Here is a 27,200-nt window from a genome sequence, read left to right as displayed (position 1 = left end):
ACTTGTAAATAAAAACTTGAAACCAAACCCCAAAACCAAACCAAGCAATAAAAAACCCCTTCATTTATGAAGCTGTGATGTCGACTTTCACAAGGATCCCAGGATGTAAACAAAGTTATATATAGTGGCTCTCTTTTGCTATGAGATATATAGGATTTAAAGTCACATCAGCTCTGGGGCACCTGGCTGGCTCAGTTGGTAGAGCATGTGACTCTTGATCACAGGGTCTAGAGTTCAAATTCCACTTTGGGCCTAGAGCTTACTTAAAAAAAAATAATAATAAAGTCACATCTCATTTATCTGTTAAGTACCACACTCACATAAAAATTCAAAGTTCTCTACTTACTCTTGAGAACTTACAAAGTTCTATATTTATTATTTATTTATTATAATTTTTAATAAGATAAGCATCTGCCTGGAATACATCCACTGAAGCACAGAGGTCAGAATATTTTCCCCTTGGGGACTTTTTAAAATCAGCGACACCTTTATTGAAATTAAAGTCTATATTTAAATAATCACCTCTTTATACTTTTAAATTACGGAAAACAGTGAGTGCCCTAAAAAACTAAGCCTACTCAGCATCTACTTCACTCCTACGTTTATCCTTTTGTCTTTTTTTTTTATTCTACTGCATTGTGTCAAATGTGCCAGTTTCTCTCTTAGTTTAAGTCAGGTGTGTCTCATTCTTTATCTGATAGCCATCATCACATATGAATTAATTAATCAGTCCTTATAATGTTTGAGTCTTGAAAGGGTTAATTCAGCTTCCAAAAGAACCTGATTTATATGCAGCGATAAACTTATGCTCTGGTATGCATAGAGAAAGCTGTTTGGTTTACAAGGACAAATTTAAAATTATAGCAACTTAAAAAAATACTCTGAATTTCAGGCCCAAGACTATTTAAGTATGCTACTATTCTTCATCTTTAAAGAGGATGTTTTCTTAGGCTTTTATTGCCTGTGTTAGCTAACCCCATCTCAGATAATGACACCATTTTTGATGACATGGATGAATACATCTAAAATTCAAGTCATCCTCCCAGCAAAGTGGTAATCCTGTAAGGAAGGTCAATGAAAACATGCCTATTAAGCCGAACTCTTTGCAAGAAGCGAGCAAGATAGTCTTATTAGCGTTTTTCTCTCAGACTTGCTATCTGATTTCTATTGGGATGTATAACTATTTACCGGTTTAAATCCCATTGTTCATCTTATTTCCTGCTCTTGTTTGTTTTCAATTGCTAGATACAAGTACACAGAATCGGGTGTCATTTTTAACATTCTCAGAAAATAGAGTTAATTCAGATGCAACTAATCCTCTCTTGCTTATTATTTAGTAATCAACACCTGCCAGTAGGATTTGGGAGTCCCAAAAGACAGATTTTCCAGAAAGATTTTTATATTTTTTTATTTTCAATGACATTCTACTCTCCAAAACCTTTTTGTTAAATTCATAGAACCCTACTCTACAGATAGATCTAAGTTTCAATTCAGTTACCTTAAATTATATGGACATGGTTCCGAAAGAACAGAGGGGTACCTCGCTCTGATCAGTATTTTTAAAACATCATGTTTTTAAAGAAAGAAGCAATACAAAATAAATTTATGGAAATGTATTATATGCAAACACACAAATGACAATAAACATATACTTTTATCAAAAATGCCTCTGTGAGATGAAGTTTTCCTTAAAGAGTTATTAAAATTGACAGTGTCCCAAAGGTAACTTTAGAATGAAACACAGATAGTTTGAACCTATACAATTTGACCTTGATCTTACTAAAACAATTTCCACAGTGATAATACCGTCACAATTATTGCTGCTATTATTATAGATGGTTTTAAAACACACAAGGAGTAGGAAAAGAAAGATAACTGACATTTTAAAGAAAGTCTGTTCTTGGAATTACTTCTCTAAAACCATTCTGTTCGTATCACCTTTAGTGTGTTATAAATTTATTGGAAGCTGATGTTTTTTATCCCATATGATTGGGTCATCCTAAGAATGAAAATTTAAGCAAAATCAATACACTCAATATCATGTTCTAGAGTAAATATACAGAAGTGTTTCTTGTAATGGATTTTACTGGCAATGACAAGCCATTTTTTATGTAACAGCTTTAATATTTTGTAATCATTAAAGCTCACTGAAGCAACGGGGAAATTGGGAAAAGAGATCAGGAAATTCATATATAGAAAAAGAGGAGATATGTTCCTCTGTATCACCCTGCTATGTAATCAAACCAGAGTCAAAACGCTATTGGAGAATGCAACCCTTGAATCAGAGCAAAGATAAAAATGTGTTTCTAAAGGATATGAAAGCTTATCCATACATAATGCAGTATAAACATCAAAAGGTGTCTACAGTGATGTTTTAAATTCTTTCTTATCTTGGAGACTACTCTCTGTGATTTAATTGATAATCAACCATACCTGGAGCAAAGAACAGATGATAAAAATGAAGTGTGTTCCCCATGATAATATTAAGATAAATATATGAAAGCTTATCTTCGGACTTGTACTCTAAATCCAATCTAAGAGGAAATTCATATTGACATCACAAGGAGAATTCATTGAGACAGTCTTTTTAAATTTCAGGCATGCTATATTTGAATTTTTCCCCCTAAAAATATGTATGCTCAATCTTAGAAGAAGTGATCCTTTGTGCTGCCAAAGCTATTTTTGAGTAGCTGCCTAACAATTTCCATGGTCATTACTGAAAAAGGTTATACAGAAGTCCTCCCTTTTCTACAGGGATACATTCAAAGACCTCCAGTGGATGCCAGAAACCATGGATAGTACCAACCCTATATATTATACACTGTTTTTTTCCTATACATACATACCTTCAATAAAATTTATTTTTTAAAAAAATTATTTTGTAAATTAGGTAGTTTAAGAGATTAACAATAATATTTGCTAACAATATAATCCAATTATAACAATATATTGTAATAAAAAATTACAAGAAATGAGGTCTCCCAAAACATTTTGTGTTGTGCGCATCCTTCTTCTAATAATGTGAGATGAGAAAATACCTATGTGATGAGAAGTGAGGTGAGGGACATAGATGCTATGATGTAATGTAAGGCTACTATTGACCACCTGGTGATAAGTCAGAGGGAAATCATCTGTTTCCAGATCACGTTGTTGACTTCAGGAAATCAAAACCATGAAAAATAAAACTGTGGATAAGGGGCACTGTTGTAATCAGAACTACTCAATTTGGTTTTCAAAACCCTCCATAATCTGGTCCAAATAAATTTTTTAGGCAGTTCTGGCATAAAAAAAATTAATGAACTTCAATTTGAACAAGTCAATTTGTACACTTTTTTTCATAGGAATCTTTAGGAAAATGACAGCAACCTTCTAACTGGACCCTAAAATTCCTTTAGAATGGTGTAATTACTTGAGTCGATTGGAGAATGTGAAACCTGCTAGTGGCCACAGAGTTGGGATCACAAAAAGAGAGAACAACTTGAATTTGAGAGAGTGTCACCCTAAGCTTAAATTTTTACATGACTTATTTTAATTTTACTGGTTCAGATGAGTATGTTTCTTCATCTAAAATTAATTAGTATTAAAATCCAAGTCCAATAAAAAATGGAATAAAATTTAACTATTTGATTTGGCAAATTTCTAATAAAAGAGGTATTTTAGTGTTTATCACTGAATTGATAAAAAGATACATGATCACAAAAGAAAACTACCTAGTTAATTATTATGGTAAACAAGGTCATTGTAATAAGTACAGCAAAATAGAAAAACTATTAAGTGAGAAGTACTTGGCAAATAAAAACTTCTTATCTATTGGGAATGATGCTTTTACGATTAAAAACATATATATCTGCACATAATTTTACATAAAATTCCAGATATAAATGATTCATCGTAAGATTAATCATTTATTTTAAAATTTCACAGTCTAGCATATAACTCATTGATCTACTTATTATCCATAAACATAAAGATGGTATCTGTGAACCACATATTTGAGAGATAATAGTGATTTAAACAAAAAAAGTATGATTATTTTATAACACACACAAAATGATTATATTACATATGATCATTCTAGTATGTTAAAAGTCAAAGAAATATATATGTGCAAAGGTAGGAAAAGATTATAATCAGTGGACTCCAGTAACTGTTTTAAACTGAAGAGTTTTACTGTAGTATATATGTGGATGGAAAATATTCATGAGCTTCACTATCTTAATACATTAAGTGAAAAAAAATTCTTGAAATGATAAGATAAATTGTAATATGTCAGGTAACTTTATCAATAAAGGAATACTACTAAAAAGGCAAGCATACATATCCTTATATATGCACCCTTTGTACCCATGATGAAAAAACACATTGCCATATCAAATGGAAATGAATGGAAAGAGCCTTACCTAAGGACAAAAATCTTCTGGAGTTATTTAGTGGATGTAAAAATAAAGGCCTAATCCACTTTACAACAATCTTTGGGTTTCCTATATTCAGCCCTAGCTCCCAGATGACCCTGTGTTTCCCATTAGTAGACAGTCATGGTGAAGTCCAAGTGTGTGCCCAGGTGTTTATGTGCACACACTTATACATGCACCAGAAGCATGTATGTGCACATGAGCAGAGAATCAATGTCAGATTAAAGAAAGAGATTTTCAAGAACACATAAAACAATGTGAGGAAATTTACATTCTAAAAGCCAAAATGTTTCTTTGGTATAAATGTTATCCTTAACTTTAATTTTAATTTTTGCAGAATTGAGAAATAAAACTTTTTCCCAACTGATTTTAATTTAACGAATGTGAAATCACTAACAGGGATGACTTTATATAGATGTGTCAGTATACGTATATGCACATGCACTCACGTTGTCAAACTTTCCCCCTCACGCCCCAAATCAGAAATAAGTAAAACTCCCCTCACTGTAACACCATCTGTTTAAGGACTTTACTTGTATTTTCTCTCCATTTCCATTCATTTCCATACAGAAATAATGCAACCTGTTCTCTTTTTCTGGCATGAAGTAAAGCAACACACATAAATATGACAGTAATTGTTAGATTGCTATAACATACATGTATATTTTTCAAGCACCACAAAATCCTAATAAAATAATTTTCTCCCCTGGCTCGTGCCCATTGTGTAGAAATTAAACTGCGCAGAAACCAATCAGATCTCTCAAAAGCATTCAAATGAGTCAGGCTTGGACAATATACACTTCAGACACAGAAAAATATAATGTGATGAACTAAAATTTCACCTGAGATAGATACTTCTTTCTGTCTTTCACTTAATCCATCTACTTATTTCAAATTTCAATGTGTTTTCTGTATCAGAGTGATGTGTACAGATTTTACAAAGTAATGTGTAAAGAAGACTTAGATATATTTCCATAAAATAACACTTCTAATATGGAGTGTCATTGCTTGTCCAAAGTGAAAGAAGAATTTGTGGACCCAGTTTCTCAGGTGAAACACAGATTCTTCTTCAGGCTACAACAGTCACATGGCTTGTTCTATATCCAAAACCAACATCCAAGAAAAATAACCAAACCTCTTTCCTATACCAGCTCTCTCTCCAGTCCACCAATTTCTTCCCTAGCATTTCCTAACACTCACTCCAAAGTGAAATTTGTGTAAGTGGTGATTTTTTTTTTTTACATTAAGTAATTAAGAACTGGAGCACTTAAACTCACTGAAGAACAACAATAAACGTGAAACATGAAAAACCTTGATCTAGATGAACAGTTAGATTCTCTTTTCAATCCTTAATGTTACACAGCTTTTCCTGAAATCCTAATAGTACTGATGCAGAGATAATAGAATAACTTACTTATTCACTATGCTACTGTTCTTTAAAGAAATAAAGTCTACAAGTTCTGCATTTATGTGTGTATCATCTTACGAGTGCCATCATCTAACAAGTAAAATTCGGATCACAGAGCAGAAAGCTAGCAGATGAAGAAATTGCTCACCTGGAGGAAGCAGATCAACAGACTGAAGTCTAGTTGTGATGGTGTGTAGGGTGAGGATAGCAAAGGAAAGCAAAGTCGGGAATGCTTGAAAAATAAAATATTTTTAGTTAACAAATAGAAAAACCAAGTGGGAAAAAAGGGCCAATTGAATCACGAATCCTTCTCTATTGATTGCAATTTTTATATTAAAATCTGTTCAACTGATCAATCCCTAAAAGATATGGTCATTGGTATTTCCCCAGATAAAACTTAGTGTTATTGGAAGAAAATTACTTCAGGAGAGTATTTCAGTTTAGATGAGAGAGAAACAATGCAAAGTAACTATATGAACGCCTAGGTCAATGTGAAAAATATGCTTGTGATGATGGACTTATTTATCCTACACAAAATGAAAACTTTTCTGTAATACTGGCTAGAAGATGTAAGGAAGCAGGCCACCAAATCTGTTGCAGACTGTCTGTTCTTTAATATCTCTAGAGAATAAGGCTTTAATAAAAATGTTCACTGCTAGTAAAATTTCGATGTGTATTGTCTGGAACTTGTTTGAAACTTAGCTCTTTATTCAGTCACTTAGAAACCCTCAATTTTTAAAAGCATACTGACTTCAGTAAAGAGATAAACATATATTTCTGTAACAATCTCAACTCTTTTCTTTTTTTACCCAACATATAAATGTTATTTTTACAAAATTCAAAGAAATGCTGCATTTTGTTTTTGTTTTGCTTTTTAAGAACCTCTAACTTAGGTATATATGGATGTATAATTTATCAGTTTCTTAGGCAAAAAAAGAGAACATTTTGTTTGCATCTAAATGCACAGTGAATATATGAAATCGATTGCATCTAAAAGTCCTGCCAAAAAAAAAAAAAAAAAGCCTGTTGGTGAGCAAAGTAGCTTTATTTTTTAAATAGTCTCATTTTCTTATTTTCAACCTTTATTCAACATCTGTTGCTTGCCCCTCCCCTGGAATGTAATTATGCAGGATTCCAATGTAAAACAGGTTGAGTAGTTAATAACAGGCAGCTCAAACATTTTTCCACACTGTTGCCCTGCCGATGTTTTCTTTCATTTTTTTTTCTTTTCTCCCCTGGCTTTGTGTTTAATTTGTGTATGTTTCTCTCCTATTCTTAAAGTATATTCCCACAACAGATGGAAACACCTGAAAATAAGTTTCCCTCATGCACATGTTTAATGATGCCTATTGTGATATTTAACACAGAAAAGAAAATACAGAATATACAGAATATTGGTTTACAGAAAAATATAATTTATCTGTAAGCCACCTTCTTACTATGTTCAATTTAAAATTCTGAAACGATAACCTGGTTTTTACTAAAGACATATGAGGAAAAGTTTATAGTCTACAACCCTCATTTATTCTTATTTTGTTACCAGACTCATTTGCCTTTTTTGCATTTGACACAATTCTCTTAAGTTTTCAATCCTACCATAAATTGGACTTTTTTTTTCTATCCACTGACCATTTTACTATGCAAAAGTCACTTTACATTCACTTGATAATAATTTAGTAATCAATATCTAACATATTTTAGATATGTTCAAGGTATAGCATTTATTTTTTAAAATAATATAATAAGAATCATATAAGTATAGAACTCTTTTGTTCAGAAAAATATATTTCATTGAAATTAGAGAGTATAGGGTTGGATATTGTCCCCCAGCAGTCATGTCCACCAGGAACATTAGAATATGACCTTATTTGGAAAGAGGGTCCTTGCAAATGTAATTACTTAAGATGAAGTCATACTGGATTAGAGTGGGCCCTAATCCAAAGTATGATGTTCTTAAAAGAAAACTGAGACACAGAGACAGTCATACAGAGAAAATGTCATGTGAGGATAGGAGAGATTAGTGTATTAAGCCTGGCATTGCTGCAACCACCAGAAGTAGCTTGAGGCAAGGGAGGACCCTCCTCTAGAGTCATTAGAGACGCCTAATGATACCCCGATTTTGGACTTCTGACCTCTAGTACTGGGAGAGAATAAATTTCTGTTATTTTAAGCCACCCAGTATATTATTTTGTTACGGCAGCCCTCCAGTACTGATTCTGGTGTCTGGAAGTGATGTGCTGTTGGAACAAATACCTAAAAAGGTGGAAGTGGGTAATGGTAATAAGCTAGAAGAGTTTTGAGATGCGTGATTTTTAGAAGCCTAGATTGCCTTGAGGAGACTACTGGAAAAAATATAGACCTACTGGGAAATAACTTATTGGGAAAAACTCAATAATTCTGCTCAGAGCTCAGTCAGAAGTGAGATCAGCTAGAGAGAAAGTTTCTATCATCTTTGAGGATAACATGTGGCTTTACCATCAAGAACAGAAAGTACATAGAAATATGAATGTTAAAGGTATTTCTCATAAGGTCTCAGATGGAAAGTTTATTGGACAGTAGAAAGCAATCCTTGTTATAAATTGGCAGGAAACCTGGACAAAATGCTGGTTGAAAGGAAGAAATTATAACTGATGAATTTGTATGTTTAGCTAAAGAGCTTTCTGAGCAAAGTGTAGTAGATGCAGCCTGATATCTCCTTTCTGGCTATAGTAAATGTGAGAACAAAGAGCTCAATCAAGGAATGAACTTCCAAGCAAAAAGGAACCAACACCTGATTTGGAAAATTCTCTGCCTATCCAGATAATGTGCTCAGGAAACAAGGGCAAGGGTGTGGCTTGACAGCCATTTGCTATAGAGATTAAGGTGTGATTTATGGATCCAATCAACCATCATCATAAGAGAAGTCAGGATTAGAGATAAGGTCACTGAGGAAAGATCTGTGGAGAACATGCTTGTCTAATGGTGTGGATCCCTTCAACCTCCACAGAAGACAAACAGTCTTTGAGAATTTTATGTACCACTGCTAATGTGGACAGAGATGAGACAAAATCAAGGAAAAATTATGCTAAAGTACAGCCACAGATACGGGGACCAGGAAGGGTGGGTTACTGTCCCAGAGGGTCAGGACTAAGGGCGTCGAGCACCAGAACACAGAGAACTACTCTCAGGCCTTGAAATCTAGTAGAATTTGCCTTTCTATATTGCCAACTTCTTTTAGATTAGTAATCCCTTTATTCCTTCCATTTTCTCCCATTTAGAAGGAGAATGTCTACTCAATGCTTGTTCCACCATTGTGTTTTGGAAACAAGTAATTTCTTTTCCAGTTTGATAGGTCTGTGGAAGAAGAGGAAAGTTGCTCATGAGGGACCCCACCAGAGTCCCACTGACACCTGATTTAGATGCTGAGATGTTAGACTCTTTTAGTTGATATTTAGATAAGATATGGGACTTAGAGTTAGGCTAGAAAGAGTTAAGATGTTTGAATGATACTGGGAGGGAGTTGATGGATTTTGTAATTTTGGATTTTGGATTTTGGATTTTGATGGGGCAGAAGTGAATATCAGGGTCAAGAGAGTAGACTGGGTTGAATACTTCTCCTCCAAAATCCATGTCCACCTAGAAAATCAGAATGTGACCTCATTTAGAAATAGGGTTTTTGCAGACATAATTATGTAAGATGAAGTCAGTTAAGTTAATATTAGGGTGTGTTTAAATCCTATTGACTGCCCTCCTTTTAAGAAGAGAAACAAGAGACATTGAGACAGTCATACAAGGAGAACACCATAGGTCCATGGAAGCAGTCTTGGGAGTGATTTGTCTACAAGTGCTGGCAACCACCAAAAGCTAGGGACAGGCAGGGAAGAATTCTTGTCTAGAACTGTGAGAGAGTATAGCTCTGCTAATACTTTAATTTTGAACTTCTAGTCTCTAGAACTGTGAGAAAATAAATTTCTGGTTTTTTAAGCCATCCAATTAGCAGTATTTTGTTACAGCAGCCCTAGGAAACTAATACAGATTATCAAAAAACAAAACAAAACAATCAAAAATAAAAACAAACAACCTTCAAAATGTAAAATGCCCAGATGGCAAAAAATTGCTATGGAGAATGACAATGGGGCAAATTAAAAAGTAGATTCCAGAAAAGTAAAACAAGATTGATATGAATGAATTAAAATGTTGTCTTCTATATTATGGTTCATAAATAAATTAAATTTGGCATAAGAGACGGGTCCATGTGCTAGTAAAATTGATGCTGCTGAGTATAAGGCTTAACTGAAATCACCCAGGAAAAATATATTTGTGTGCATGTGTATGTGTAAGATTATCCAAATCCCATGAAGTTTCGAAATAGAGTATTTTCTTTAAATGCCTGTAAATTAATAGCTCTCTGTGCTGCTTTTCTAAGATTGCTAAGACTTCTCTCTTTAGTTTCTATTACTTTTGATTTTTCTGTACACTAATCACATTTTCAGTACCATGTGTATGGAAACTTCACTTAAAATTCCACGCATCCTAGTAGGCTCTTAAACAAAATGTGACTGTAGGTATGTACACATATGTGCGTGGGAATTTGGATTAACAAATAAAAAAGTATCTTATAAGGAGAAAAACACATTTTCATATATTAAATATGGCTTCAAATACATGTATATTTTTAGTCAGAAACTCACTTAGCCATTATCTGAAGGCATATATTAATAAATTTTTCCACTTTTTTGGAAATGAGTGAATAAACATTAAAATAGTCACTTTTTATGCTTGTATGGACAGCATTTGATTTAATTTTTCACTTAAGTGGAAAAAAATAAGGCAGAAATATATTTCCCTTAAGAAATATGAGCCTGGGTGGCTCAGATAAGCATCTGCCTTCTGCTCAGGTCATTATCTCAGGGTGCTGGGATAAAGCCCCACATCAGGCTCCCTGCTCAGTGGGGAGTCTGCTTCTCCTCTGCCTCTTCTCCCTCTGCATCTCGCCCCTGCTTATACTCTCTCTTTGCCAAATAAATAAATAAAATCTTAAAAAAATATGATACTTAATTTCACCAAAATATACTGTACATTAGCAAAGTTATATACATTATTAGCAAAAGCATTTCTTTTTAAGTTAGTTTAGTATATACACATACAATCATTGTGTTTCTTTAGGGTTTTATGTCCCAGCATATTAAGTCATCTTTTTTTCTGTAAACACTTACTGTAGTCCTTTTGGGCTATTATAACAAACCACCATAGACTGGGTGATTATAAACAACAGAAATTTGATTTTTCACAGTTCTGGAGGCTAAGAAAAAGTCTAAAACCCAGCCACCTACAGACTCAGTGTTTGGAGGGCTTAGTGGAAAGCTTTCGGTTAGTGGAAAGCTGTCTTTTCGCTCTGTCCTCATGGCGGAAGGGGGCCTCTTTTATAGGTTATGAATCTCATTCTTGAGGGCTTCGTCCTCATGACCTAATCTCCCTAAAGCATCATACTGAGGATTAGGTTTCAGCATATGAACTTTGGAAGGACACATACCTTCAGTCTATAGCAGCACCCTACTTCACAAAAGGAAACAAATGCTGTGGGAGGGGAAAAGACTAAATAACTAAATATCAAATAGGTCTACAAAAAAATGGAACAAAATCTCATAACTGTTCTATTTGGAACTACCCAAAAATGAAAAAATGTGTGTGTATAGATATTCAAGTATATATACAAAGATGTAACATCAGTTACTGGGTATTCACGTGCCCTTTGCAAATGCAAAGCCTAAGCATGGACCCAGGTTATATATCTCTCCAAGTGATTGAATCTAATGGTATGTAAAAACTGACATTAGTATCTTACACATAAATGCAAGAAATTTATCTCATGTTGTTTTGTTATACTGTTCACAGTAGAATATTTCTGCCATGTTATTTCAGTTTCTTTAAATGAAAAATCAATGCATGCTTTGTTGCAGCAGAGCAAATTACACACTGCTACTTTTTTTCAAATAATGTCTTCAAGTACCGTGCCTGTATCTTAGCTTTCTGTGGATTCTTGGTAGGGATTTGAGTCACTGAGCTGGGCTTCACAATAGCAAAGAGCTATTAAATTAATCTTTCCTTGCTATTTGGATCTCAATCATTATGACAACCTAGAAAAAGAATGCAAAATTAAATTTTAAAAACTGATTTATACTATCACAGCTATAATCAAAAGGAAACAATGCTTGATACACTTTGGGTTTTCTACAAAAGTTCAGCTGATTCTTAGACTGCTTTAGTGAGCAGATTTTACAATCTGTAATGCTTACCAAAAGCCATGAAGGCATAATAGGCCATGTAATCATCATTATCTTTGACGATGGCTACAGAGAGGAGAAAATAATTTAATCCATGTTACTTTGATGTCAAAAACAAAATGGTACACTAAGAGGTACAGGCTGGATTATGATAAAATTTCAGGGATTTCAAACCTATGTAGCTGAATTCTCAGTCATTTTAGTCTTGAAGTCAGAGGACAGGTATCTAAGAATATTAAAACATCCAACTAAGTCAGGAGAAAATCTTACCAGAAAATTCTCTGTGAATTTCCTTACTTCAATAACAAAAAAACAGTTAAAAAAAAAAAAAAGGCAAGTCAACATTCTTCTTATGATGGAAAGCAAACATCACTAGAGGACAGTGCAAGCAAAATTACTGAGCTTAGATACATGCCACAGGTACAAATGAGTTCTATTCTGAGAGTTTACTCCTTCTTCTGACTTTGGGATTCAAAATTATTTTATTACATAAAAAAGCCAGAGTGAAATAGATTCTTAGTTTAGTTTACAAAAACCTGCTTAACTTGTAGGGTGGCTAACTATAGTACTAAGAATACTAATTTTGGCTTTAATTTGAAGTCCTAGCAACAAGGAACAATAAAACGTAGTAGGAAGTGGAGGAGGAACAGAGCTCATTCCCAGACACTGGAGTGATTCTAGGAGGCCAGATGAGTAAGAGTTTGTTTTCTTCCAATCTCCTTTTTTCTCTCTTCTGTATTTTCCCTCCATTGAACACACTTTCTCCCCCCTTCAATTTATTAGACTTCCTTTGTGCTCCCAATCGAGAAATATCCCACCGGGTTTATTTACTCCCTCAATAAGTTTGCTATGCTCCCAAATTACCTAAAGATTTTTTCCTCCCTCAAGAAAATTCTCTTTCCTGCCACACATGCATATCTGGTACAGGTTGCACATACAAACATGAAAACGACCCGATTAAATTTACCCAAATTCATGTGACTTAATAAACCCCCAAACCTCAAAACTTAGAGAAAAAAGAAAGCACCTTTTATGACCTTTTTAATGAATTTCTTGGCCAAGGAGTCCATGTCTCTACAAAAATAGTAACATTTCCAAAACTAGTTAACTGTCTCATATGTGGAAATTGATCAAAGTAAACTGGGGACCTAAAAACACGGCCAGGGAGGGGCACACCAATGCACATGTGCACCTGCATTCACACAGATGCATACACACTTTCACAGAGAGACAGAAAGGCCAGTGTCGCATGGGAGCCTGCCAGCATCCCTGGCTGTGCCTGCTTCTAATAGCTATTTCCTTTTCCCACTTTTTGAAGGCACAGTCAGCAGCAGGGGTTCAGAATGTGGCAAAGACAATGGGGAAGGGAGAGTGTGCTTCTGTGTATGTGGGTCATTTATAAATCAGGCGCTGCCTGTCTTGCTCCATGCAGCTGCATGTGACACCGCTGAGCTCTTTCACTACCCGGAGAGCACAATGCAGGCTATCTACGAGAGGCCTACCAGCTCCGACTCTAGGTCTCTGCTCGGGGTGGGGAGTTGAAAATTTCAATCTTTAAAACTGCATTCTCAGCTATAAATAATACTTGGCAGTTAGAATAAGGAAGAAGGGCTGAGATCAAATTTGGCACACCCCATAGCTGGATCTAACATCTTACCGCCTTTGTTCTGAACTTCTACATTCTTTCCCTTCCTCATCTGCAAAATGGGGATATCCTCATTGGGCCCTTATCGGGAGGAAACACGCACATGCATGCCAAGCGCTTAGAAGAGTTCACAGAAACCACTCAGTGAAGGCTGCCGTGAAGTTATAATGGCAGGGTAGTGCTGGCAAGTCAAAGAAAGTACAGCAAAATTTGCACATAAACTCCGTGTGAATGTGGAGTCTGCTGAAGTCAAAGCCACTTGTCTTGGGACTCAATGTTTGAGCATTACAGAGCAAAACATACCATTCCTGTTGTCGCTTTTGCTTTTAATATGCTCAATATAATACTTCTCAGCCCAAATTAAAGCATATAAGGAGTAATACACATAATCTTAGGGTGGGTGGTATTAATTTACACAGTGGTGGTGAAAAAGCCATAAATACATGATTCTTTCCCTCTAGGGCATTTTTGGAATGAATGGAGTCAAAATTCCAGAAACACTGATGTTCTGTCCCTATGCTTCTCTAAGAGGAAAATGTATTCAAGATACACAAAAATAGAGAAGATCCATTTTCCTGAAGAATAAGATGACTAGATGGAAAGCAATTTAAATCACGAATTCCCTGTTAAAACAAACATTTTAAAGCAGAAAGCAAAATGCTGGGTATTTTTAAACTAGAACATGAGAATCTAATACCTCTAGCAGTTGTGAGGTACGTATGCATTTCCTGTCCTTTGCCTTTAGGGATTCTTTAGTAGAAAAATCTCAGAAATACCAGAAAGGCAAAGGATTTGACCTGGGCCACACAAACCTGAAGCAGATTCAAGGTTAGAATGATGTTCCATGGCTACCATACAGGTTTTTTCCCATGCTCTACTTCTATTCAATTATGCACATAAATAAATAAACAAAATCAGGGATTCAAAGTACTACCATCACAAACTAATCGGATAAACTATGAAAAGTGAAGTTAGTTTTTGTTTTTCTTTGATTTTTTTAAAATCAATTAAGTTCCATTTTTTTTTTTTAACGATTTTACTTACTTATTTGACAGAGAGAGATCACAAGTAGGCAGAGAGGCAGGCAGAGAGAGAGACAGAGGAGGAAGCAGGCTCCCTGCTCAGCAGAGAGCCCGATGTGGGACTCGATCCCAGCACCCTGAGATCATGACCTGAGCCGAAGGCAGCGGCTTAACCCACTGAGCCACCCAGGCGCCCCAATTAAGTTCCATTTTTAACAACTCTTTCTGCCATATCTAAATATGGGGAGAAAATAATGAAGAAAGTTTAGTTTTTGTTTGATCTTCTTCTTTTTTTTTTTTAAGAGTTAATTTTTTTAGTAATTTCTACTTAAATTCACAACCCCGACTGAGATAAAAAGTCACCTACTCCACCAACTGAATCAGCCAGGTGCCCCTGTTTGGCCTTCTATTCATTATTTACCTATGGTTTATTACCATTCAAAGAAATCACGACTCAAAAAAATACATCTTTTTTAGATTTTTTTTTCAGAGAGGCAGGCAGAGAGAGAGAGGAGGAAGCAGGCTCCTCCACTGAGCAGAGAGCTGGATAAGGGGCTCAATCCCAGGACCCTAGGATCATGACCTGAGCTGAAGGCAGAGGCTTTAACTCACTGCCTTATTTAGCTCTTTATTGAACATTGTGGAAAGAACCTTATTTTCAGAATTGTTTGCCTGAACTTTTCTTAGAGCCTTTTTCTGGTCTCCATGTATATGACTTAACTGCTCACATACAGAATAATAATCACATTGACACACTTCATTTATATTTTTCCAAAGATATTTGGACAACTTCAGTATAACCTCAAACAAAAGAAAGCAAGTATTCCCTCCCACACTCAGGCCATCTCTTAAACCAGGCATCTAAACTTCCTTCTTTGCAACTATTGTTTATATACATCCACAGTCTTTGTGTAATTTCAATCTCAAGGGAAATGTAATTATGTGTCATAATTTATACTTTAAGGATGAGAGGTTTAGAGATCATGCAATAAAATGTCTTTATTTTCCAGGTGAGAAAATTGGAATTCAGAATAGTTAGTAGCAAAATTAAAATTACTCTCCTGATCCCAAGTATAGTTATTTTTCCTCACTCTGTGTATCTCTACATTTTTCTTTTTATGTTGCATTTTTGTAGCAGTCACCCATAAATAACAGGTGACCATATGACATACTGTCTAAGCAAGGGTATTTTTTGAAAATGATAGAGACCACTATTAATGACTATGCCTGGACAACAGGTGCTGATAGAGATTTTTCTGGGTAAATCATGACAAATGATAATCTACCCAGAAAGTAAAGAAAGATCAAGGTTAACAGCCTGTGATTTGTCTCTGAAAAAGTGATTTAAAAAAAATAAAACAAATGAAAATCTTATTTGGGATCAGTAATGTTAACTTTTCTTCTAGAGACTAATACGACTTTTTATTCTTTAAACCTGGAAAACAACCATATATTTATTGACTGAATTAAAAGCTGTTTCATCTACATACATAGAAAAACGCAGTAGAAAATCTTTACTGCTTGGGGCACCTGGGTGGATCATTTAGTTGCGTGTCTGACTCTTGATTTTAGCTCAGCTCACGATCTTAGGGACGTGAGATGGAGCCCTGTGTTGGGCTCCGTGTTGGGTATGGCACCTGCTTAAGATTCTCCCTTTCTCCCTCTCCTTCTGCCCCATTCCCCTTTAAAAAAAAAAAGAAAGAAAGAAAGAAAGAAAGAAAGAAAGAAAGAAAAGAAGAGAAAAAGAAAAATGAAAGAAAGAAAATTTTAATTTCTTTTGGGAGAAAAATCTACACAGCCACAAACAAAAATAAGGGACTCTTAGGAAAATCCATACAAAATATTAAGCTAATCAAAAACCTTTATTTTTTAAATCAAAAACCTTTAAAGAAAATTAAAAGTTATAAAATGTAGTGATAAAAACATGCTTTGTAAAAAAATCTAATAAGTAAAACAGTAAAAAACAAATATAAAAATAAAAATATAAAACAAATATAAATATATATTTGTTGTAAAAACAAATATAAAAATAAAAGAAGGATGAAAGGGCATTAGATCTCGAATAAAAATCCAATATGCAAAGAGACTGTATGAATTAATCATACAAAACAGAAGGGAGAAATATAATGTGCAAATTTGATGAAGCAATTCTGGTGGTGCTCACTTGAGTAATCAAAGAATGACAGATCAATAATTAAAATTAGAAAGATAACTGAAAGAATAGTCTCTTTAAAATTCAGGAAATTAATAGAAAGGAAACCTCACCTCTTTCTTTAATTTGGGAAAGAAATAAACCAGGGATATGAATTATTTCACACACATACAAACTTTAAAAACACAAATCAATGAAACATAACTAAATAAAGACTCTCTAATATCTCTTTTGACACAACATCAATGCCTACAAGGGAATGTACACATTACAATAATACACGCCGAAACCATTCAAATGTACCATGGCTAGTAATTATCTAGGACACTAAAAGATCCTGGCAAAAGTTAATCTAATAAATCTGCCATTATCTTTAATACTTCAAATCTGCGCCTTGAGCTAAACAGTTGTCAAAATGGAGCTCTGTTTACATAGAACTGAATCAGAGTGAGGAAATAAAGATGTCAAGGCTTTTCTACTTTTTTTCCTTTCAGTGGTTGACATGAAATGATTAGCTGGTACATTGTATTCTGACTTTCCACATGGTGCCAAAGATCACTTTTTTTCCCCTCATAAATATATGCTGCATAACGTGAAGGTGACTGCTCATTTGAGTCCTTCAGCTCTGAAAACTGGCTTTGGCAGTACTCAAGGCCATTTTACAAGGCAACATCTCTGATTATTATATCTCTGTGACCTGAATGAATCAGCTTCAGAGTGAGAGACAATATGTTAGCATATTTTTTGAGGGGATCACATTAATGATTTCTGTAAATCAGGTGAATTCATTTCACTAGATAGTGAAATTGTAAACTGTTCAAAACACAATATGGTGTTCTTTGGTGTTTTCAGTAACATAAGCAGAAATAATTGCCTGCTGTTTCCCTGGAAGATTAAGAGAAACCAATATGATCTTTACAAAACAGGAAAGACCAATGTCGGAACCGGATTTTCCTTCACAACTGTGCCCCTGCACAGGTAAATGTTTTGTAACCTCAATTTCTCTATAAGGTCAACAAGAAAAGTTGGTTCCCATGAGAATCTCCCCGTAATGGTAATTAAAATAAGCATATGAATGATCCTATGTTATTAAAAATTTTTTTTAATTTTTTTTTTAAGATTTTATTTATTTGACAGACAGAGATCACAAGTAGGCAGGGAGACAGGCAGAGAGAGAGGAGGAAGCAGGCTCCCCACAGAGCAGAGAGCCAGATGCGGGGCTCGATCCCAGGACACTGGGACCATGACCTGAGCCGAAGGCAGAGGCTTTAACCCACTGAGCCACCCAGGCGCTCCTGATCCTATGTTATTAAAAAGAATAAGCAAAACAAACAAAAAAAAACCCCAAAATCCTCTCTTCTTATATGTATTTTTATATACTTTCCATATTTATGCATATATATAAAAATATAACCAATTCAATCAATTCAGAACATTTTATAGACCAATGATGCCACAAAGTACATCAGGTTAAAGTAAAAATCCACTTGATGAAATTCCTGTTAACACCAAAATATACATTTTATTGCTTTCTCAAGGTTATGGATGTTCACTGTCGTGGAATTTAGATGCCCCACTGTTATGACTTTATTATTCATGAAAGAAACTGAAGAATATCTGGAATACTAAAGTATGTTTTAATACATTTGAAATAATGATGGAAAGAGATGTAGGATTATGATCTATTTGATTTCATATAACGAAGACAACTTAATTCATGTAATGTGAAGTGCGGCAGACTTGTAGTCTTGGTTCTATTTTGTTTCTGACCCCCTTTCCAACTTTCTTGGCAACCTTAAAAAAATTCACCTTTGTTTTGAGCTGTAGGATGAGGATGCTAAACATATAGACTCTGTTTTATTTTATTATCAGTATTCTATGATCTTAAAAAACATTCTAGGATATTTGACTTTTGATTCTTTTTTTTTTTTAAATTTTATTCATTCATTCAAAAGAGAGAGAGAGACCACAAGTAGCCAGAGAGGCAGGCAGAGAGAGAGAGAGGGGAAGCAGGCTCCACACCCGGCAGAGAGCACGACACGGGGCTCGATCCCAGGACCCTGAGATCATGACCTTGGCTGAAGGCAGAGGCTCAACCCACTGAGCTACCCAGGTATACCCCTTGACTTTCAATTCTACGTAGAGAACATATAAAGGTGGTCATTTATATCCAAGCACTGCGATTTGGTAACAATTGGTTCATAGCTCACTTTTGGTAGAAATGTGTTTATAATAAACATAAATAGCAAATAACATGGTAACAGAGCTATTCATGTTGGATATAAGAAATGGTTGGCTTCTTAACAACATTTTCTCTATTCTGCTTATTTGGCAAAATCTTTGCATTTTTTTTTTTCTGTATGAGTTGTATATAGTACATGTTACATTAACATAAATCTGTAAAGATAGCTTATAAAACTAATATTCCATCAGGAATAAAGAAAGTCATCTTAGATTTCTAGCACGAAACACTCATGCAAAAATTTGCTAAATTGCTGTTCTGCAACATGGCTAATATGCATAAAAATAATTTTATTTTATGAATAAATAAGAACTACTCTGCCTAGCCATGAAATCTAGGAAGAGCAGAAAACCAACCTGAATTCAGGGGTTTTAAACTTAATGAAAACAAGCGCATGTCCCTCAAAAAGGGAGGGGCTCTAAAAATGGCAGCAGGTGTCGAAAGGAATGGAAAATTGTCTCCAGAAAAAATGGATCTTCTACCATAAATAAAGCAAGTGATTGCTCTAAAAAAAGTGTAGTATTAATAATCAGTAAATAAATAAAGGATAAAAAAGAAAAAAGCGACACACAATGATCACAAGTATTTCCTAATGATTTAAGTCTACTTAAAAATCCAGAAAAATCGAGAATTATTTAAAACAAATCAAGTGGGCAATTATCAGTTTGTTGAGAGTGTCAATCAACTATGGACGTGGGAGGAATTTAAATAGATGAGAGCACTGCCAACCTTCATATTTGACTCCTTTCTTCTACTAACACAGATAAAAACTTGGGTAGTTTCACTGCCATTTAGAAGGAAAACATTTTTTTTTTCTCACTGTGAATTTCAATTTATAATTCTTTTCTAATCTCTATTGTTAATACTCAAAATGCATAAAATCTTATATCTTGCTTAAAAAAAAGAACCACTAACTTCCTTCATCTAATGTAAATGATAATAGTACATTTAAATTTCACAATGAGTGCTTTGAAATATGTAATATATTTTGCATGATACTGTTTAAGACTGAGTGCAAGAATTAATTCTAACTTTAAAAACAGTCAAATTATTTCCCTTATTTTTTTGTTTGCAAAAAAGTAAAAACCTGTATTTTCTTCTGTTCAAATAATCTATTTGAAGTAACACTGACATTTTCTAATGCTATTCTATTTTCGGTTCTTCTATTTAATGTGATTTTCTTTCTTACAGTGTTAGGGCTAAATAAATTAGTTTACATGAAATTACTGAAAATTTACAAAATAAGAAGAATTCATTCCTCGAAAATGGAGGATTTAAATAATTTTATGCCATCTGCAGTTTTCTTTTTGTGTTCTGGAATGAAATAGTATTCTCACAAGATGTGGTCTATTGAAAGTTAAAAGTAACTGGTTTAGAAAACCAAGGTAATAGATACAAATAAAATATAAAGATCAACCATCTATTCTTATTTCTTGGTAAGAACAACTGTTATAATATCACATAAGTACAGAGTTTACAAGCTGTGTTCACATTTACCAATATACTTGAACTTCATCTCTAAAGAAGACGGGCATTGCTATTCCTTCAACAGGATCCTGAAATCTGGCATTAAAGGGACAAATGGCAAAAATAAACCAGAATCCAGGTTTTCTTCTTCACTGTTTACTTCCACATGAACCAAGATATCCTGATCAGACTTAAAGTACAAGAATAATTTCAAAGTCATAATCCCTTTTTTAGTAATGTGGGAATGACATCTAAATTACTAAATTACTGTCTGTGAGGACAGTGATGATATATGTAAAGAGTTATGTGATACATGGCAAAGAGGTATTCTACTACACTGGTCCATAATTCTTAAATTTGGCCCAGTTTTCCTATCCAAAATCAAATTTACTTCAGAAAAGCTTAATTGGGGGAGGGGACTGATAATCAGCAGGTTATACCTTAAAAATGGGTTGATTTTTCTGAAATGATAGGAGTAAATACAATTTCCCCTGAAGACATAACCTTTCTTCAGAAACCAGTATTTTCCCTTCCTTCCTTCCCTCTTTCCTTCTTTCCTTTGTTTTTTTTTCTTTCTCATTTGCAATCTTCCTTTTATCTTGTATGCTTTTATATGACAAACACGATTCTGACAGATCTCAAAACCAAGAAGCTAAGCTAGTATTGATATTAAGAGGTGACAATTTGCAAACTGAATGTGATCATGCCCTTCCTTTTTGAGAACTACTGAATTTTTTAAGGTGTACATTATCAATATATTTGGAGCCATTTTTTCCCCTAAGATTTATTTATTTATTTTGAAAGAAAGAGAGGGCACATATGAGAGAGAGGGAAGGGGCAAAGGGAGAGTTTTAAGCAGACTCTGGGCTGAGCCCAGAGCAAGATACAGGGCTCAATCTTAGGACCCTGAGATCATGACCTGAGCTGAGACCAGGAGTCCACTGCTTAACCCACTTTGCCACCCAGACACCCCAGAGGCATTGTTTTATACTGGGTACCTCACAACAGAGAAAAGGCAATTCAATTTTCTCTTCTGCATATACTCAATTTTAAGTTATTTGGAAAAGAAAAACCAGTTTATTTCATTTCTTGCTGGCAGTAAGAACCTCTTCTAAAAATTATAGTCAACTGGATAATTGAGGCTTTCACTTACAAGAATAAGAGTGTGTCCTACTTAGCAGGCATGCTAAGCAGCAATTAACTGGTTAATAACATACAAAACACTAAAGTCTATATGGCACAAAGGCCAATATCTTTCTACTCTTCATCAGGGAATTATAGAAACATCCTGACCCAGCTCTCTGGACACACAGGAGTTGCCATCCTGATTCAGATCCTTGATTAATATACTCTAGAATGATACATCTGGCAATGGCCTACATAGGTTCTCTCTCAGGACTAGGGAAAAAATAGACCCTATTAAAATGGAACAATTATACTACCAAATACTATGACTGTATTTTGGTTTGCAGCAAAACAAAATGAAACAAGAAAAGGCTAAAAACCTTAAAATAATCACATGTGGATTTCAGGAGACTTCAGGATACTATAAAACAAAATAAAATTTACGTTTATATTGTTTATCATAGAGACTAAAACTACTACTTAGTGTGTTTATGCAACAATAAATAAATTCACACAGACTTCATTTTGAAGATCATAAATCTGTTTTTAACATCTGAATTAGCTAATGTCTCGTGACATTTTTCTTAATAATACAGGACATTCAGTTCCTCAAGGAATCACTGCCTAGAAGAGGAAGACTGACCCCAGGATAGTCCTTCATTCTCATTGAAACCTCTTCATATTCATTACTTTTTGAATTTCAACAACTGCTTTCTAGGATGGTAAGTATGCAAGGCCTTGCTGAACATAATTTTACACATAAAAAAGTAGCTATTATAATGGAGGAATTACACTGTGCTCCAAAAATATTGCAGAAAGAACCCTTCTCCAACAGGCATTTTGAGCAATAAACACCTTTGACTGAGAAAACAGCATGTAGAGTTATATATTTGGACTGGTTTACCTACTTCTAGCCTTTACATCTTAATAACCGAATCAAGATCCAACTTTTGAAACATCAAAGTAGGACTGATCCCATTTGCATCTAACTTGACCCAGAAAAAATATATAGAACTTGGCTACGAAATATCCAGGACACGTTGCCATTGATTATCTGCACCTTCCTGATATGCCATTCTTTGCATAGATTGACTAAAAAATATACTTCACTGAGTCCTGCAATATGGTCTCTAAAATTTATGTATCCACAGTTTATAAATTGGAAGTATTTTTACAAACTCTTTTGACTTTAATTGGTCTCTGAAGACATGGCTTAAATTACTGTAAGAGAATACAGAATATGAAACCATAAAAACATAATAGGTTTTTAGATTTTCTTCTTAAATCAGGGATTTATAAAACTGTGGTCTTTTTTTTTTGCAATATGTATATTTTCCAAACATAATAAAAGATCATAAAGTGTGAGAAAGTAGAATAAAAAGATGTACATAATTAACAAAATGATTATTTGAAGTGAAGGGCTGTGTAATAATTCAATCCATCTTATAAAAGATATTTCTCAGTAGTTGAAAATTTAAAAAATAAAGCATATTTAGCATATTTATATAAAGCATGTTTGTATAAAGCATATTTATAAACATTAAAAAATAATTAGTGTTAAATTATTGCATTACCACAATCATATTTGAAATAGTAGGATACAGAATATTTTAAGCAATTAATTTATCATTACCATACAAAATATATAGGATCCATCCCTACTTTGATCAACCTGTAATTCCTCTAATAATATGCTTAAACTTTAAAAAGATAAAATATGAAAGTGCAATGCAAAATTTTTTACTTTACCCGAATTTGAAAATTTGAGTATTATTTGAGAAAATATATTTTGTGTCCTAACTCCTTGATATACTTATCAAAGTAAGTGAACATATCAGCTTCCTTAAAAAAATTTTTTTCCTCAAATACTATTTTAATTCACAATGAGTTTGTAACACTGAAACAGAAAAAATGTTGATCTGTATTCAAGTGCTCCCTTTTCCTTAAAACAGCGGTTAGTTTCCTTGGTATTTGAAAATTGTGGACATATCTTAAAGTGGAAGTACTGATAATAGTTATATCTCTTGAAATGAAGAATCAGGAACTGTATCCTCTAATCTAAACTGTGTCATGGTTTTCTTTTAGCTATGGGAAAGCTAGGAAATTCCACTGTCTCTGCTTCTTTAATTGAAGAAATCCTTAAACCTCTTAAACCTCTTAAAAGTTTATTTATTAGAGAAATGGACATGAAATGCTTTGATTGTAAAACAAGTTCAAATAAATATAAAATCAGATATTGTATCATATAGATTATCTTCCTGATGAATATGCATGTTTATATATACATAATGTTTGCTTTTTAATTGGAATGGTAATTTGGAAAGTGAGCTTTTCAAAATGAGCTAGAAAAACTAAATAAGCATTATTTTCCCTCCCCTTTGAAAGGAACAGCATGAACAGAAGACTTAAAAAAAAAAAAAAGAAGAAAAAGAAAAAAGAGAAACAAAGTACTAATGTAGAATAAGTGAATGTGAAAATACAAATTGATTTTTGTTCTTCCCTTCTGTTCTAGATTATATTAATTCATTGAGCATTGTCACTTTTAGAGATGCAATCTAATAAAGGGAGATGAAATACATACAGCATTGTAGAATTTCCAGATGTAACTATTTTATATTAAATAAAATATTTAAATTATCATGGAAGAAACTAGGTGGACTAATTTATGGTACATCTTAACTCATTTTAATAAAAGGCCTTGAAAGTTTTATTTCATTGTAAATAAGATTGCCAAATATCAGCCTAGTTAACTTCAAAACATATTAACAATATTACAAAAGTGAAAAATAAAAGTAAACTAATACAGATATAAATGAAGAGAGCAGGTAGTCAAAGTAACATACAGTCTTTGTACAGAAATGAAAGCTGGCAGTGTGCTCCCTGGGCATGGCTGAGAAAAGGAGAATTTCTCATTTATTTATCCATAAAATTGCAGACAATTTAATAATAAGCATAGAACTGTTATTCAAAGCATGAAAATGCTAAATATCAATGTCTGGATACCAGAAAATAGAGGATGAAAAGAAATAGTAACAGAAATTTTTATCAGTCTGCACCATGAAATATTATCAAGTTGAAATTATCTTCCTGAATTTTATAAGCCTTTTAACTTCCTGTTCTCACTGGCATTTATTAAACCATAAGTCACCTTAAATTGGTTTACTTGCATTAAAATTTAATAAGCTCTAGTATACATTCAAAATAGAAAGTCATAGTCTCATATGCATTCAAATATAGATTTGCCTTTAATTTAAAAATAAATACCTTTGTTAGTTGGCATAATATTAACATGTTTGTTGACTTAGGAAAAAGTAAAATATGTAAGGGTGATATATTTCACTTTGGAGGAACTAAAATTATTCTAGATTGGCTGTCTTATCTATGAATTACATTTTAAATAATTTTCTTTCTCATGGATTCTCCTTCAAACTAAGCGTTTCCACTTCAAATACACAAGGGAGGTGAGTAAAGCTATTTGTAAAGCTATTAAACTTTTAATTGATGTGTACACACTCCATCTATGAGTAATAAAAATAGCTTGTATTCTTTTTTAAAAATTAAAATGCAAATGTTAAAAGCTTTAACATTAAAAAATAATCACAGAGGAGCCAACTGGAACAATATTAATTTTTAGGTTTTGCTTTACTTTGTTTCACTTTTCTCTCCATTGTTCTTATATTTCAGTTTTCCTGCACAATCACTGTTTATCTTATTACATTAAAAAGCCCTTTATAGTAAGCTTTGATTTGCCCTCAAACACCAGTCTCAGAGAAAGTAGTAAAGGTTTTTACCCTAAAAAAATGAGCCACTTGGATAATAAATCATATGGTTATTAGAATAAATTGTCACTAAGTGGTATTAAGATGGTTATGAGTTAATGAGTGAATGAAGTTAATTTATTTTTTGAATGAAGTTAATTTAAAATGAACAAAAAATTTATTGCATTACTCTCTATATATTTGTAATAGAATTCTGGTTAAAATAATTAAATATCTATAATTTCTTCATATCCAATTTTGGGAAACACTTTTGATTAATGAATTGGTAAATAATCACGAAAGAATTAACACCTTATGCTTCCAGTGAGCAAAAGCAAAAGAAAAAACAGTATAATGCAGACATTTTTCAGAAGATATAATTTTTAACTCAAATGCATAACTTGCAAAATGATTCTGCCAAAATGTTGATGCTGCATTTAAAAATCACAAGGGATACCATTTTCAAAGGTTATATCGTTATATTGTCAAATGAAGGGCATACAACATAACTAGTTAGAGTAATGCAATTAGTGAACATGCTGTGGTTAGATTTTTTTGAAAATTTTATCTGGCACAAAGTAAAGACTACACAATTTACAGATCACACATCATCAAACATAAATGATACTATAAAGAATTTGTACTGTGGCTCATGCACTGAATCATTTTTTTTTAACCCATGAGAATTTTCACTTTTATTCAGAAGTCATATTCTCTGATTGTAGCTACATACTAAATATATTATTTCACCTACTAAAAATTCATGATTTTACTCATTTTTGTTCTTTCCATTCAGTTTCAGTTGCATAATTTGATAAAACAAGGTATATTCCTGTGTGAATATTATGGTAATAATTTTAGGTTTTCTAAACTGCTGTATCTAAAACCTGAACTCTCTTACTTTGTTAAACGATCTTACATTCTAATTGGATAAAGAATCTTTGAGCACAATCCCCTAAACTCTTTATTGCATTAAACTGACATTACAGTAATTCTTAAAACTGTGAAAACATTTTTGCCCAAATAATGCCAACAGTATAAGAAAAACCTAGTATGAATATGGTTAGGGTGTTGGTCTAAAAATTAAAATAATTATTTTTTCATGTGTGATTTCTGAAACCTAAGTATGGAATATGAAAAACCAATTATATTTCCTTCTTAAGAATATCCCCTTTATAGATACAGGATTAGTTATCCATGTGAAAATTTTGAGGAATCTAGAGTCTGTTAATTTTTAAAAATTCCTATGGAGATCTGTATGTCTTCTTTGGAAAAATGTCTATTTGAAACGATGTGGATAAAGCCAGAGAGTAATACGCTACGTGAAATAAGTCAGTACAGAAAGAAAAATACCATATGATTTCAATCTTACGTGGAATTTAAGAAAGAAAACAAATGAGCAAAAAGTAAAAGAGAGAGAGAGAGAGAGAGAGAGAAACCAAGAAACTGACTTCTAACTGTAGAGAACAAACTACTGGTTACCAAAGGGTACGAAGTAGGAGGGGGGAATGGGTTAAATAGGTGATGGGGATTAGAGGGCCCATGTGAGGAGCACTGAGTGTTGTATGAAATGTTGAATCACTATATTGCACACCTGAAACTAATTACACACTAACTAATGTTAACTAACTGGAATTTAAATAAAAACTTAAAAAAATTCTTATGGAGTTTTAGTTTTTATTGGGTACCTGAAAAAAATTCATTTT

At 33.5% G+C, this 27,200-nt stretch overlaps 1 protein-coding gene across 3 annotated transcripts in view; it reads right to left on the bottom strand.

Annotated features, from left to right (window-relative positions):
- The window catches only part of PCDH17 (protocadherin 17), a 100,689-nt gene that overhangs the window by 14,087 nt on the left and 59,402 nt on the right, over positions 1 to 27,200 (bottom strand). For 2 of the 3 annotated variants that reach the window (XM_044249838.1, XM_044249839.1), the window contains exon 4: positions 5,969 to 6,052. The exons of the other annotated variant lie outside the window; for it this stretch is intronic. In XM_044249838.1, coding sequence (XP_044105773.1) covers positions 5,969 to 6,052 — 84 coding nt within the window. The remainder of the gene's footprint in view (positions 1 to 5,968; positions 6,053 to 27,200) is intronic. 3 annotated transcript variants of the gene reach the window in all.

The sequence above is a fragment of the Neovison vison genome, chromosome 5 (assembly GCF_020171115.1).
Source record: "Neovison vison isolate M4711 chromosome 5, ASM_NN_V1, whole genome shotgun sequence".
Lineage (NCBI taxonomy): Eukaryota > Metazoa > Chordata > Mammalia > Carnivora > Mustelidae > Neogale > Neogale vison.
Note: the sequence above shows the minus strand (reverse complement) of the source record. Positions and strands in the feature narration are given on the sequence as shown.